The 15,545-nt window shown below is 34.3% G+C and overlaps 1 protein-coding gene across 2 annotated transcripts in view; it reads left to right on the top strand.

The window, feature by feature from the left end:
- Nucleotides 1-15,545, top strand: part of LOC135848893 (netrin-3-like) — a 192,162-nt gene that overhangs the window by 160,527 nt on the left and 16,090 nt on the right. For both annotated transcript variants that reach the window (XM_065368975.1, XM_065368976.1), the window contains exons 4-5: nucleotides 13,000-13,149; nucleotides 13,397-13,519. In XM_065368975.1, the coding sequence (XP_065225047.1) occupies nucleotides 13,000-13,149; nucleotides 13,397-13,519 (273 nt within the window). The remainder of the gene's footprint in view (nucleotides 1-12,999; nucleotides 13,150-13,396; nucleotides 13,520-15,545) is intronic.

The raw sequence follows: 15,545 nt of genomic DNA, 5'->3' as shown, positions 1-15,545 counted from the left end.
ATGAACGATAGAAAGAAAAACATTGAGGCAGAGAATGAGATAGAAGGGAGATCCGCGATGATGCTCGCGCGAGTTTCGAGAGAATAGAATATATGTGCACGGTGTGGGACCATTAAGAAAAACGTTTCGAGTCATTAATAGCGAAATGTCTGGCGTACGAGCCAACGTTTAAAGAAAATTTTAACGCGTTACATACGCGGGCGGTCCCTTTCAACGCGGGTTAAATGTGTCATAAACAAAACAGATACGATAAATGAAAATACCCTTCACTGCGCTCAGCCCAATTCGCAGGGATGGGCTGTGGATTGTACCGAATGCTATGCCTTCGTATCGCTATGTTGTCGCAGTCTATGTACATTACAGTTGTGTAGTATAATTATTATTGTATTGTCGAAGGTTTCGCTTGAGTAAATGATCTTCCTTCGAAAACCGAATTTATCAAAGAACAATAATAAATTCTGTTTCATTGAAGATGAATGAAAATGGTGGCCATTTTAATCAGAGACGAACCAAGGTGGTTTCTCAGGGGGGGGGGGTCACTAAAGTAACCAAAATTTTCAACTTCACTCACTAAAATTTTACATGTGTTTTTTTTCCTTCATGAGCTTAAAGTCGAGGTTAAATATTTGTAATTTTGGAAAAGACAAACGAATTGGATCAAAGATCAAGCGAAGCGAGGGCAAAAACTTGAAAATTCCAATTTCAAAAGGTTAAAGCACCTTATTTTTTATATGAAAAGTGTAGACTGTATTTTTTCAGCTTCAAAATTTTAAAATTGAAATTCTTATATATTTTTTTTAAAATTTCAATGTTGAAATATAAAAGCGAATTTTTTTTTGTGTTGGAAATTGTAATCGTGAGATAAAAAGCAAACCAGGATTTCTACTGGAAGTAGTGAAAATGTAATTTTGAATGTCAATAATGAAAATAGTGAAAAAGCAGTGACTTTCAGCAATTTTTCTTATACATTTGAAGAGTGATATTCCAAAACTCGCTTTGTCCATTTTCACAACTTTTCAGGAGAGAGGAAAAACAGTTTCCCTTTAAACGGGTAAATTGGCTTTTTGGGCGAGTTTAGCACTTTATTTGGGTGGATTTATGATGTAGGAGGGTAGGTATACATTTCATCCACTAAATACTGCTGAAAAAAATTTCAATAAAAATGGACAAAGCGCGTTTTAGAACATTATTTTTTTTTTAATTTTTAGTGAATTGGCTATTTAGGTGAGTTTAACACCTCATTTTGGTAGGTTGATGATGTGGTAATGTGAGTTAATACTTCATCTAACAGGTACCACTGAAAACCCAACTTTGATAAAAATGGACAAAGCGAGTTTTGGGATATCACTCTTCTTTACTTGGTGAAAAATTTTAAAAAGTAGAAAATTCGATTTTCCATCGTTAAAATATACAAAAATCACTGCAAAAAATGAAAAAAAATCCTAAATCCATCATTTGAAAAAAAATGTATTCTCAAAATAGTTGAATGGTGACCGTAAAACAAAAAACAAAAAAAAAAGAAAATGAAAAGAATGATCTGGAGAGGGAGGGGGTTAAAAATATTTTGGAAGATAGTGATTCAAGGTGTATACAGGTAGTAAAACTAGTGAAAAGGCAGTGGAAAATGAAAAAAGTGAAAAATCTGATTTTCCACGCCCTTCTAAAAATGAAAATAAATCCTCCATCTTGCAAACTAAACAAAAAAAAAAAATGAAAAAAAATCTGTGGGGGGTTAAAAAATATTTTTGAAGGTAATGATTTTTTTGAAAGGTAGTGAAAAAGCAGACACTCTGCAAACAGACCAGCGAGGGCAAAATCTTTCGAAAATTCCTATTTTGAGAGGTAAAAAAGCAGTATTTTCTGTGTTTTCTATGCAGTGGTTTCGTCTATTTTTTTTTCCTTAGAAATTATAATTTTGAAACTGAAAATCAAACAGGCTCTAACAAAGCGAGGGCAAAAACTTTTGAAAATTCACATTTCTAGTTTTATGGAAGTTTATTTGCGTTGAATGTTTTTATATATATTTTCCTGCTTCAACATTAGAAGAGCTCTATTCCAAAGTGGGTTAAGTCAATTTTTAAAAAAACATGTTTTACGGAGATTTTTGCTTCAAAAGTGGTTCAAACTTCAAGTCATTGATTTTTCAAAATAAATTTTTCTACGAGCAATTGTTCTATGTCCAAAGGAAGGAAAGGTGCAGTAACCTTCGGAAACAGAACAAATTTCAGCATCAAAAATTTTTAACGCATTTTTTGGGTAAAAAAAATGACTTAATCCACTTTGGAATAGAGCTCTTCATTTGACGAATTTTTTGGATTTAATTAATTTTCAAACTTTCATCATAACGTTTGTGCATTGTTTCATAATTTTATCAACATCGTGATATTTTCTAACTTTTAATCATTGCCAAATTTTGTGGCCAATTTTGAAAAATTTCGCTCATGAGGTCAGTTGGCATTTTCAAGCAGTTCTAAACTGACATGACAGTTGGAAATTCTCATCAACTTTTAATGAATTATTGTACCTATTAATTTATCTATGTGGTTTTTATTTGCTATCCGGAAGTTGGTAAAATGTCAACTTCTCCAACTTCCACCAAAAAAGACGAATTTGCCAACTTTTCCAATTCTCTTGATGCCCAGCGGTGGAAAGCTGCCCCCCCCGCCACCTTTAATTTCGTCTCAGATTTTAATTGATTTTTAGTTAAAAATAGGCAAATTTACAGTAAAACAGTCTCTTGTTGGTTAGATACAATAAGTCGTTTCCAAAAAGATGTGATGCGCTTTAAGCCCTTAACACCAGGAAATTTGGAAGCTGATGGTTTTTGCCGTGTACTTTGAAAATCTGCAGAATGTACCAAAATATGAATATGTAAACCAATCCATGAATACCAGTTATCTCGTCGACAACTTTCATTGAAAAAAAATCAGCTTCCCAGCTCTAATAGGGACCTTTAATTATATAGTACATTTTATATTTTCTTTCCTTGAAATCTACTCAATAACACTTACCTATAACGTTTGTAAAAGCCATCAGTTGTCTTCACTTCTGGCCACAACAAATGTGCGTTTTGATTTTAGATACGAGTACATCCCATCGAAATCTCATACTATGTAAATAACGTACTTCTTTCGCAAGACCTTGCACTACATGTATACATACATATAATGCACACACTACACCATACCATCTCACCAAAAGCAATGAATGGTTATTCCACTCCTCCTTTCCCCCCGTATCATCACCACAAAATACATCACGAGTGCCCAGAATCATTACAATACAACAATACCACCGTGTAACTAGGAGTACTATCTCTACTACATCCTACTGTAAGTACATACGATGATCATTCGAGCGATATCCTCAGGCTACAAAAAAGGCAGCAAGTATCATCATCAGTGGTTTACTGGTGGCGGCGAGGCAGGCGTTTCTTTTATACATAGATACTGCAATTCACCATCATCAAACTCACCGTCTATCGCTAGCTTCTATACCAAAACAAAGATTATTGTCTGTGTACTCTGTTATTGAATTTTCAAATAATATGCGATTAATTCCTTCTCTCTTGCACGTCTCTGTAACGCCATTCCATACCACCCACCCCCTCTGGTCTTATTCAACAAACGCTTTAATAATAACAATACTGACTGACTAACTCTATCGCTATAACTACAGTGAAGTAAAGTACATATACCTCAAGTCTCCACCTTATAGCATAAACATTCCTGGTTACTTGCCATATAACCTATGTGTAACCTAGCACCTGTTAATTCGATTTCTGAAATGCTGACTCCGCACATAGAATCACCTTACAATTGATACGATAGGTTCTCACCCTTTTCTCCTTCAATTTCTTCGTTTTTTCTATCCCCCTTTTACTGTTGTCTTTCACAATCCACATAATGTTATGCACTCGAATGCGTACCTAACTCTACCAAATAAGTACCTAAAGCTCTCGCAGCCTATGCAAACACAAGTGGAAAAGAATGACTGCTTCTCTTTGACCCTCGAATACAACGATAAAATCAGAAGGACCACTCTGCAGTCTGTATGCACTTGATCTTATGTATCTGTTTTTTTTTTCATACACGAAGAGTCGAAGACCTATGAGGCTATGATTTTATAACATACAAATATAGGTGTACCAGCCTACCAGGTATGGACCAAAGTTCCTGAATTTTAGGTTATCTCTTATTTTCAACACGATTTTTGAAAAACTTTGAATTTAATTCAGTTCTCGTATGATTGACATATTCGTGCGCACACTGCACAGCTTTTAACGATCCCGCCAAAGGCAACGACCACACTACGATGAAACGACGACCGACATCCACATATCGTTGTCGTAAAATCAACTTTCATGCTCATCCACGCAAAGACACCACACATCATACGAGTATAAACTGCGGGCGCGCCGCGACGCGAGATTATACTCCGCGAACCTATCGAATATACCTCGTCCTTATTATACTCATCTCCGGCACAAGTACATACATAAAATTTTATTATACGTTCTTGAAATTACGCTTAATATTTAAGTACACTCGAACGTTGCACTGGTTGGCCAATATTACTCGTAGCTGCGGTCTTTGAGAATTATCCTGTTTGTCTCTCGTAAGATAACGATTAGAGAGTTATACTTATGTACTTACTCAAAATACTCGCAATACAGCACACACTGCCATATCAACGCTCACGTTTTACGAGATCACAAAAATGCACAGGGTATACTTAACGAGTTGGAGTCACAGGAGCAAAGGGGGGAGGGTAATTTTCAAACTGAGATTTTACTTCACAATCCCATGACTTGACTCAACCCTGCAGTAGTTCTCTTTCCAGCGTCAGTCAGATGGTAGGTTTTTAATTTTTCTTCCACGTTATTCTACAAATGGTTCTAGTTTTCTCGCGCACGATTTCAATTATGAAACGCGTTCGTTTGAATTGTCGAATTTTCAAATTGAATTTCGTCGTCGCTCAGATAGTTTACTGTGTGTTTTGAGTTTCGACAACCAGAAAATGAGGAGGGCCATTATTAGGAGAATAAATATTCTTTTTGCTGCAGTAATACTTACAGAAATACAAAACCGAGCATTGAAAAATGAGAAGGAAAGGGGTGGACACAATACTGCAAAATAGAAACTGAAACTAAAATACAATCTTATTTTTTTTTTAAATTCTCAAAAATTTGAATTGTTCAACACTCGCTTTCTGCCAAAAATTGCAAAAAGTCTCGCATTTTGTCAAATTTACCAAGAATTCTCACATATTGCCAAAAATTTACAAAAACTATCGTTTTTTATAGCGAATAATTCTCACTATTTTGCCAAAAACAGCTACAAAAAAGTCGCGCTTTTTCGACAATAGCGTGAAAAAATATAATTTTCTTGTCAACAATTGCCAAAAAACGGGGTGTCTAACAAAACTCTCAGACAAAAAATCATGACTTTTTCATCACTTATATTTTTTACATTTTTACCGCATGAAAATACCCCCCCCTCCCCCCACCAATTAAATCACTTGAAACTGCGAAAAAAAATTTTAAATTTGTAAGCAAGTAGATATTTTAGTTTTTTCATTTTTCAGATTTTTTTGAACAAATTTTTCATTTTTTCCTCATTTTATAGGGGTTTAAAAAAAATGTAAAAGGTGTTTGGGCAAAATTCATGACTGAAAAATGCAGCTTTTCACGGAAAATTAGAAATACATACATTGACAAAGTCTTCTTTCTTTGCTGAAAATTGCTGAGAAGTTCCGCTATTTTTGCAAAATTTTCTTAAAAACCTTTCCTTTTGCTAAAATTGTCATAGTTTCACGTTCAGCCCAAAATATCAAAATGTCTCGCCATTAGTCAAAAGTGCCATAAAGTCTCGTTTTTTTAATAAAAAAAATGCCAAAGGTCGAATTTCAATTGGAATGTTCCGCATTTTTTTTGTCATGAAATTCAATTGCAATTTTTTTGCGATTTTTTTCTGCATGAAAATGTTTTGCTCACATTTTGTATTTTTTTTTTCATTTTTTGGCGACTTTTTCTAACTTTTTTTTTAAGTTACTAATATTTTTGAAAAAAATTGAGCACAAGCTTTGATGTGATCTTTTTTTTGGCATTTTGGATTTTGTGACATTCCAAAAAAATTTACTCCTCTCCCTTTAAAAGGAGATATCCCAACTATTGAAAAACTTTAGAACTGAATAAAGCTAAATCGAAAGAACATGCATAAAAATACATCAACAGCCAAAATTACATCAAATTACTTAAAGTGAATTTTTTGGTTTTTGGTGATTCTTTGAAAATTAAAGGCCCTAAATGCAAAAAAAAAAATATCAAAATTTCATCAGACTTGAACAAGAAGAAGAAATTTTGTATATATTCTATGTATTTTTGACCACTCGAATATTAATTGAAAACGGTTTCGAACCGTTTTCAGCAATAAATTCTGGAATTTCCAGCAAATTTTTAGAAGTTGAAATTTCCTTAATTTGAGCTTTCAAACTTCCATTAGGTAAAATTTCGTGGAGATATATCAATTCTCAAAAAAATCCACTGAATGCTCCAAATGCATGAGAACTCCTTAAAAACGGGTTGAAATTGTTTCCAATCGATTTGGTGGTAGAAGATCAAAAGAATGGAACCAAAATTTCAGATTTATACGTCAATTTGGTGAAATTTTGATTTTTTCGCATTTTTATAGTCCTGATTTATTTTCAAAAATTCGTCAAAAATCGAAAAAATCACTTCAGCACTTGAAATTTTAGATAGTGATGTATTTTCACAGCTTTATCCAAATCATTTTTTTCCTTCCCGGTTCAAATATATCTCCCTTGTATGAATGAATGGCATTTTTTGATCTGATATATAAAACTTTGAAAAATGGAACCGAAGTAAGAAACTTTTATTTTTTAAATTTGCAACTCTGGGCAAGAGCTTGAAAAATTCCTGATGGGATGACGATGTTTTTTTTGGGATAAGTAGATGAACAGGAAGGAGAAAGTCTAAAGAAAGATACGATTTCCTCCAGAAAAATTTCTCTCCTAAAATTTCTCGATTTTTCCACTACTTGAAAATATTTATACATATTTTTAATTCCATCTACGTACATAAAGGGAGGAGCGAATGACACAATTTTTTTACAAAATTAAAGTAACCCCTCCCCCTTCCGTTTCCTCCTCCACACTTCACGATTTCTGGGTCTCTGGGGATTTTCAGGAATTGCCAAACACTGATAGAAAAATCAGACCTTGAATTTTCTCAAGACTTACTCCCTGTCCCTTCCCCTAGAGGGTTTTCCAATCATTCCAATACGGCCTACAACAAGCAGTTGGAAATGTATTCATCTTTCACGTCAATATTCTTAGCAGTAAAACTTTCAGCAGCCCTTGGTATCGTTTGGAGGAATCTACGGTAGCGACGAAACGAACAGATTAATCCATATCACGCATGTGAGAAAATACACAGCAACGAGAAAGATACTCGTAACACCCAGATTGATATTTTTGGCTCGACGAAATGATAAATTTATGAATAAAATAGCCATAAATAACGTTTAACCGGTCGTCGACGCGTACGTCCGTATGGTATACGTATTTCGTCATCGAGCGCGCGTGAAATTTGATTTTCAAAAGCAATTTATCTCGGCGGCGAAAGCGAAAAAAACACGACAAATATGAACGTCGAACGTCTTCTTCGTATCTATCGCAACAGCTCACACCCCGAGTTCGACTAGAGCATTAGCCTTTGTAGAAGCAAATGCCAGATCCCAGAGATCTGCTGCTCACACACCCAACACTTATGGTCTCTCTCATTCTTGATGTTTGTTTTTCATTTTTATTATTTTTTTTTTCATTATTACTATCATTTTTTTTTTCATCGTTCGACATTTTTTCAAATACACTTTCTTATATAGATGGCGATATAATTCGACGGGAAACGGTAACGCTCACGTATATAATCTAATAATGCCGAATTAGGAAACTGCTTAATTCACACATGCTCTCCCGATACGTGTCTGATAATCGAAAACGTGCCTTACAAACTGAGAGTTGGATTTTCCTGTCTAGTGCATCTTTTATCTGTGCCCAATGCGTTCCCGTTATTTATCGCGAGTATTTATAAAAATGTCGCGCCGACATGAAAGAGAAGAGAAGATGTGGAAAATAAAAATCCTTATCTTGGATTGCATTTCGTGAGAATGATCTCGCGTCTTCCTTTTCGTTCTATGTACTCTTCTACTCGTGTCTCGTATGTACTATGTGTATATTGCATACCTCTGTAAGCTCATCCACCAATCCACCATAATATCTTACCTGGTCGCTGGTACCTATACTATCTACCTATCAACCAAACACTGCATGTACCTACTTCAATGAATGAAACGTCCAAACAGGAGAAAATACTCCATCCTCGAGAGTATGAGGACCCGTTACCTACCTAGTACCTATTGCATTGCAACTCTACTACATATAATGGTATTATTTTGAATACTTTTCCTTTCTTTCAGTTACGTTTTTTCTTCTTCTTTTTTTCGCTCTTATAAAACGAGCATTACATCTCTTCTAAGTGGGCTGTATTGTATTCAAAAGCGGCCACTTCCGACGTAGGTACCTACTATACGAAGGTGTATGCCGTGCGTACCTATAGCATACCTACCTACCTACTGCAGTACGTCTACGTACCACCACCAATACAACATTGAAAAATAGCAAGAATAGGAACAACAGTAGGTTGTTGAATCGCAAACAACCACGACGAAGGAAGGCAATGTGACAAAGAAAAACACTCGAAATTTCTAGTAAAAAGAGCTATAAATACATCATTCACCTTGGTGCTGAACAAAATTATAAGGGTTGAAAGTTTCGTTTTTTTTTTCAAATTTTCAAACAACTTTTTTGAAACAATTGTGAAAGCAAGGTCGTTGTTAATCTTAATCCTCCCCACTCTCAACAAATGAGAAAAAAGTCCTCAATGTCTTTGTATAGCTCCAATTTTTCAATGTTCTGTTACAATTTGCAATACCCAACAATCCAACACCCTTCAAGCACCCAAAAAAATATCTTTATAAGTGCAAAATTTCAGAGTTTGAGCGAAAAAGATTGCTTAAGTATTATTCAGTTGCTTCGCAATTTTTGACGAATTTCAGCTTTCGATATGATTTTACACCTCTACCACCAAGTATTCGCTCAGTTATCGTTGTTGTGAGGTTTCTCATCGAAAGGGCATTCAAAAATGCACCAACCACCAAAATTTTAAAACTTGAGTTAAATTTTTTTATGTTCGACTTCGACGATTTGAAAATTCAAATACTTACAATATTAAACTATTTTTAGTCAAAAAATATCAAAATTTGAGTTTTGTTTGCATAATGTCGTATTGTTGACCTATTGAATCAATTTTTGGAGCCTCTTTCAGCACGTATTTAGATTGTCCAGTTTTGGAAAAATAGTGAAAATCCGCTGGAGGTTCCAAAAGGGTTCAAAACCACCATCAATCGATTTGAAAAGCCTAAAAAAAAAAAAGATTTGAATCAAACTTCAGTCTTTTATCTCAATTTCACACCAAATTCAGAGTTTTGAATTTTTTCAAATTTATCAAAAATTAAGAAATGGAATTCAGTGATTGAAATTTGTCCTGGTGGTGTATTTTGGTGTGCCTTTTCGACTCCATTTTGTTTGATCCGAAAATTATCCGCTGTTTGGGACTCTTGGACAGAGGGGAAGAGGGGAGGGGGTTGAAACAAAAAAAGTTCGCATAAAGGGGAAGATACTTGAATCCAGTCCAGTTGAAATCCAAGTTGAAACATAAATGTTAAAATATGAGGCTTTTTGATAGCTTTTTGGAACAGTAAAAATGTTAGACAATTTTCGGTAAAAAAAAGAGACTTTTTAGCAAGTTTGTTACATAATGAGAATTTTGGTCAAAAAACAAGACCTCGACAATTTTAGTACTTACAAAAGCAGGACGTTTTGGCAATTATTGGCAAAAAAGTGACAGCTTTTCACAATTTCCGGGGGGAAAAAAGACAGGCTATTTGCCAAAAAGCTACAAATTTTAGCAATTTTTTGTTGGAAACGATATATGTCAGAAACCAATTTCGACAAAAATCGAGATTTTTTTGATGTTTTTGGCAGATTGCAAGACTTTGAAAATCTTAGCAAATGACGGACTTTTTTTTTACTTACGTATACGGCTAGCATATCAGACATTTTTTAACAGGTATACCTGTACCTATTCCCAGCCTCCCTCCCATTCCAATATCTGGAACAGCTTAATACGCACCCCTCTCTTAATTTTCGTTCAGATTCTACATACGTATCATTTCTGGTAATAATTTCTTAAAGACTCACGATGAGAATGCAGAGCTCGAACTCATTTTTTTCCCCATAAAGAGTAACAATACCTATAAGTTGACCAAAAGAGTGACAAAACAAAAGCAAAAACATTTTAATGCAGAAAAAAATAAAAATCGCTCAAAAAAAACAGATTTTTTCGTTTTTAATTAAAATTCAAATTTTTCCAAAGAAGTTCACTTTGCAACTTTTTGATCAAAAAAATCAGTTTTTTTTTTCGGAAATTTGGGGCAACAAAGTGAGAATAATTTTTGGCAAAAAACGAAACTTTTGACAATTTCAGCTAAAGAAAGGGTTTTTTGCAATTTCTGGTTAAAAGGAAGCACATTAAGACAAATTTTTGGAATGAGTGAGATTTTTTGGAATTTTTTTGTAAGAAAACAACGTTTATTAATTTTTGGCAAAGAAGTGAGACTTTTTAACAATTTAAGCAAAAAGGGAGACGTTTTGCTACTTGAAAACATCACTTGAACAATAATTTTAGCAAAAGGCAGGGCTTCATAGCAATTTGCAACATGCAAGACTTTGACAATTTTTGCAAAAATCAGGATTTTTTCAAGGATAATTGGCAAAAAAAGATAGGTAGTTAGTTTTTGGAGATTTTTGGCAAAAAAGCGACATTTTAGGTGATGGGGGGGGGGGCGGGGGGATGAAAGCGAGGTTTCATAGCAATTTTGCAAAAAAGCAAGAATTTTTATTACTTACAAGAAAAAAAAATATTTTTTCGCAATTTTCTTCATAAAAAATGTATGATTTTGAAATTTTTTCATGAAAAGCAGTACGTTTTGGTTATTTATTGCAAAAAAGCTCAACTTTGAAGTGCTCAATATTTTTTACGAAGAACAAGACTTTCTAGCAATCAATTGGCAAAAAAGTGACTTTTTCGCAATTTTTGTCGAAAAAGCGTCTGCCAAAAAGCGAGACTTTTGGGATTAAATGAGACTTTTTGAAAATTATTTCGAAAAACAGCAATTACCTTAGACATTTTCATCAAGAAACAGGGCTATTTGGTTAATTTGAAAAAAAAACGAGATTTGTTTCTATTTTACAAGTGGTATTTTTGCGGAAAAAATCGAGACATTCTTTCATGTTTTCTTCGCGAAGTAGGGCCAAAATTTGGAAAAATTGAAAGTGAAAAAACTTTATCAAAAAAAGTAACTTTGGTAACCAAAATTTAAAAAAAAAATAGTAACTTAGTTACTTGAAAAGTAACGAGTATGAACCCTGAGAAAGTCATTCGGTTCAATTAATACACTCAGAACTTTATTTACCCTCGTAAAACACCACTTTGGCAGCACACAACGCCCCAGCAATTCCTTCGAAATCACGCACCTCTCTGGCTGAAAATTAAACGTAGGCATATCGTATTTCAATCGAGCTTAAAATCATCTTTTGCCATTCTTATCTCGTCTTTTCCACGCGTAAAATCCTCGCCACAGGTACCAGGTAATTGATTGTATAGTGTACAAAGTATATGGATACGAAATACGACGAATTAAAGCTATTTTACATAATCTGTATACGAGCCTCGTGCCATTACCTTTACTTATTTAGTAGGTACCTGCAAACTTACGACGAATACGAAATTACTTTTCGCCCCCGCACCTTACGTAGGTATTATTTTTTGCACGACGACAACGATATAAGCTTGCCGAAGTAGGTATTGGGAAAAAATATAGTACGTAGTATGCTCATTTAAATTTAAATTAAATTGAATAAAAATAAGTATGGGTACCTTCTACAATTCTGTACAGTGTACACACTACATTCGAGTAGGTATGCGACACGTAAATGGTATACCTACATGCTAAAAGGTATATCCAACTATCTACTTGTATAGTGATTAGTGAACCTACCTACCATACAATAGAAAAATGTGCACACCTTTTCTCCTTCTCACGTACTTGTAGGTTCACGTCGTCTTAATCACATCTTTTCCCTGTACAGATACATAAAGTATAAGTATACAAATACAGGTACAGTGACTTCAATTTAGTATTATCTACTGAATAACACAGACAACTAGGTGTTTGTGTAATCATACTTTGGTTTGGCTCCTTACCAAGCGATTGAAAATGAATGATAGAGTGAGAGAGGAAAAAATCTTCAACTGGCTTATTTACATTCGTGTGTACGAATAAAATTAATTATTTATTTGACACTGAGTTTAATAAGCAGGCACTATGCACACGTAAAAAAAAACAGTTCCTAATATGCATTAGAGGGGGTGGCACCTCCACCTGCAGTCCTGCACCATACCACATACTGTACAATTTCTACACCCGAGTCTAGACAACGATGTATTTCATATTATTTAGTACAGAGAAGAACCTAGGTGGTTGAAACTCCCAATTTATTTTTCAGGTCATCGTATATATATCGTACTACGAGTAGATTTATCTGACTTGACTCTCCCTCTTTGCCTCTCAAACTCGTACACGATAATAATTAAATTCGTAGCCAACTGCAGTGTACCTAGTAATATCATTTGTACAAAGTATACCATATCACATGTTACGTGTTCTCCATTTCCGAGCTCTCTCGCCAATTATTATTATTAAATTAAAAAGGAAAAAATAAAGCAACAAAACAACAACAACAAATACGAGCTTACTAATTTGAACATGCACTTTTTTTTCTGTTTTCTCAAATTAGCATGCGACTGTCATCCGATCGGTGCCTCGGGGAAAACGTGTAATCAAACCAGTGGTCAATGCCCATGTAAAGACGGTGTCACCGGTATCACATGCAACAGGTGTGCCAAAGGCTATCAACAAAGCAGATCTCATATTGCTCCCTGCATTAGTAAGTAGTATTTGTATGCTATAGTCGTATACCGTACCACATTCACACCATACAACGCCTGCAATTATCTCTACCTATACGTAGAAGCGAGCTTTATAGTGTTTTAGTTGAAACCGAAAAATCGACGCATAAGTTGTGTGACGAGTTGCCCCATTATTAAAAAGGTGCAATGACCAACCACCTACCTACGTTTTAATTATTAAAAGCTTTTATTTTTAGCATTATTTTTCTTTTTTCAAATTCGCAGAAATTCCAACGCCTAAGGTTACTTTGAATCAGATGTCGGCCGATGCCGGAGATGGAGCTGTCGAAGAAGATAACGAAGGTGGCGAAGACGGAGCAGCAACCCCCTACAAGACGACTCCAAAAGGTACGTACTACGTACGAATGTAACTCGTACCTAATTATCCTTAAAATCTGGCATCGAATGATCGGTTTCCTCAATAAATGATCAATCCGCAATACTTGAAATAGGTATCTGACTCTTTAATTTATCCACTCCCCCCCTCTTCCTGTCTCTCAAGACTTTTCAAATTTTTGAAACATTTGATGAAAATAATCGACGAGAATATTACGAACATCGAACAGGACAGGTCACTGAGAATCACATTGAATATTGTCAACATTTCAACAACTTCCCTTCCACCCACCTCCCACCGTAAAATTTACTGCAGAATGTTTTTTTTTAATCAGGAGGAACGGCAAGCCCGTATCCAGGATTTCCTCCTGGGGGGTGATGAATGACTCATAAGTAGGGGACAAAAATCACAAAATTCCCAACGGGCTCATATGTATAAAAATTTCAATAGTAGGCACATTTCAGACATTTTCATGCTGAATTTCAGCTTGAAAAACGTGTTGATCAGAGTGAGGTTTTTGAAATTTATCCAGTAAATTGTTGATACCTATTTATAATGAAATTCAGATAAGCACGAGCGAAGAGAGGGCAAAATTTTGGAAATTTGTCAATCCAAAGAGTAAAAAATATTACATTCTTGATTGTAAAATTGATTTTTCTGGATTTAACGTGACACTCCTCACATCCTCATACTTGAATCAATAGTCTGTTCAACTAGGGAGCGATAATGATTTTTGACGATTTTCGAGGTTTATTACCCAAGCGTCGAGAGGAAAATAATTCAAAATTGTCGAAAATCATTTTTACTCCTGAGTTGGATAATATATTTTTCGTTATGAGGGAGGAAAATCCCAGTGCCTATTCAATTCCAATAATGATCAGTAAGCTGGAGCAAAAGGAGCACTTCGTCTCTCTTATAATAACGAAAAATATGCTTCCAGAAATTTCAATTTCAAAAAAGGAAAGCAAACAAAAGCAGTGGAAATTCATAATTCAAGAAACAAAAATAATTAGTACATAGATTATGCATATGCAACTACCTAGGGAGATAATGTGATTTTCAATGAATTTTGAAGTTTGTAGCAAATTATCTCCCTATAAACGTAAAATAACATGATTTTTTTCCTGTGATTCAATGCAAGAAATCGTGGAAATTATATTAACCTAAGAATTTTTTGATCCTGGGGGGTGATTGTACCCCAAATCACCCCCCCCCCTGAATACGCCCTTGAGGAACGGTAAAAACCTTGTACCTATATTTTAAATCAAAATTATAAAGTGATGAACGTATTCTGACGATGCTAACAAGTGACAGTTCAAAAAAAAATGTCAGTCTTTATTCAAAAATGAATGTAATTTTTTTAATTTTTTCGAAAATATTTTTCGTCTTTGGTAAATATTTTTTATTATTTTTTTTTGTTAGTTTTTTTTTTGTTGAAATTTTGACTGAATTTACTATTTTTTTTTCACTATTTTTACGACCAAATATTAAAATATCCATAGAAGTTTGCTAAACTGGCATGTTACTTATAAGAAAACGTAAATTTGAGATCTCTGGCTCGAATCATAACTTTTCTACATCAGTGTTTGAAATTTTGAAATTTACATTGAGAATCAAACAAAAGCTTTTTAAAAATAAGAAAATTGTTTTTGAATTTTTTTCGCCTTTCCAGGGATTTTGCATGAGACTTACCTTACAAAAAAAAATGGATAGCATCAATGTAGTTGCCTATAAATCACCATTCATCGTCAAAAATTTTTTTTAAAGACAATTTTTTAGAACTCGTTACCTAGAAAACGAACGGCTGAACCGATTTCAATAAATAGATTCATTTCTCAGTGAATTGTTCGTGAAAATATAAATTCATTCAAGGGAATCATTCATGAACGAATTGATTAAGTTTTTGAAAGAACCATTCGCGAACGAATAGATTTATTTTTAGCGAATCATTCACCAACGAATTGATCGATTCTCCAAAAATTATTCAATTCGTTCGTGAATGATTCGCCAAAAATTAAGTAAATGAATCGATTCGTT

The sequence above is a fragment of the Planococcus citri genome, chromosome 5, assembly GCF_950023065.1.
Source record: "Planococcus citri chromosome 5, ihPlaCitr1.1, whole genome shotgun sequence".
NCBI lineage: Eukaryota > Metazoa > Arthropoda > Insecta > Hemiptera > Pseudococcidae > Planococcus > Planococcus citri.
Note: the sequence above shows the minus strand (reverse complement) of the source record. Positions and strands in the feature narration are given on the sequence as shown.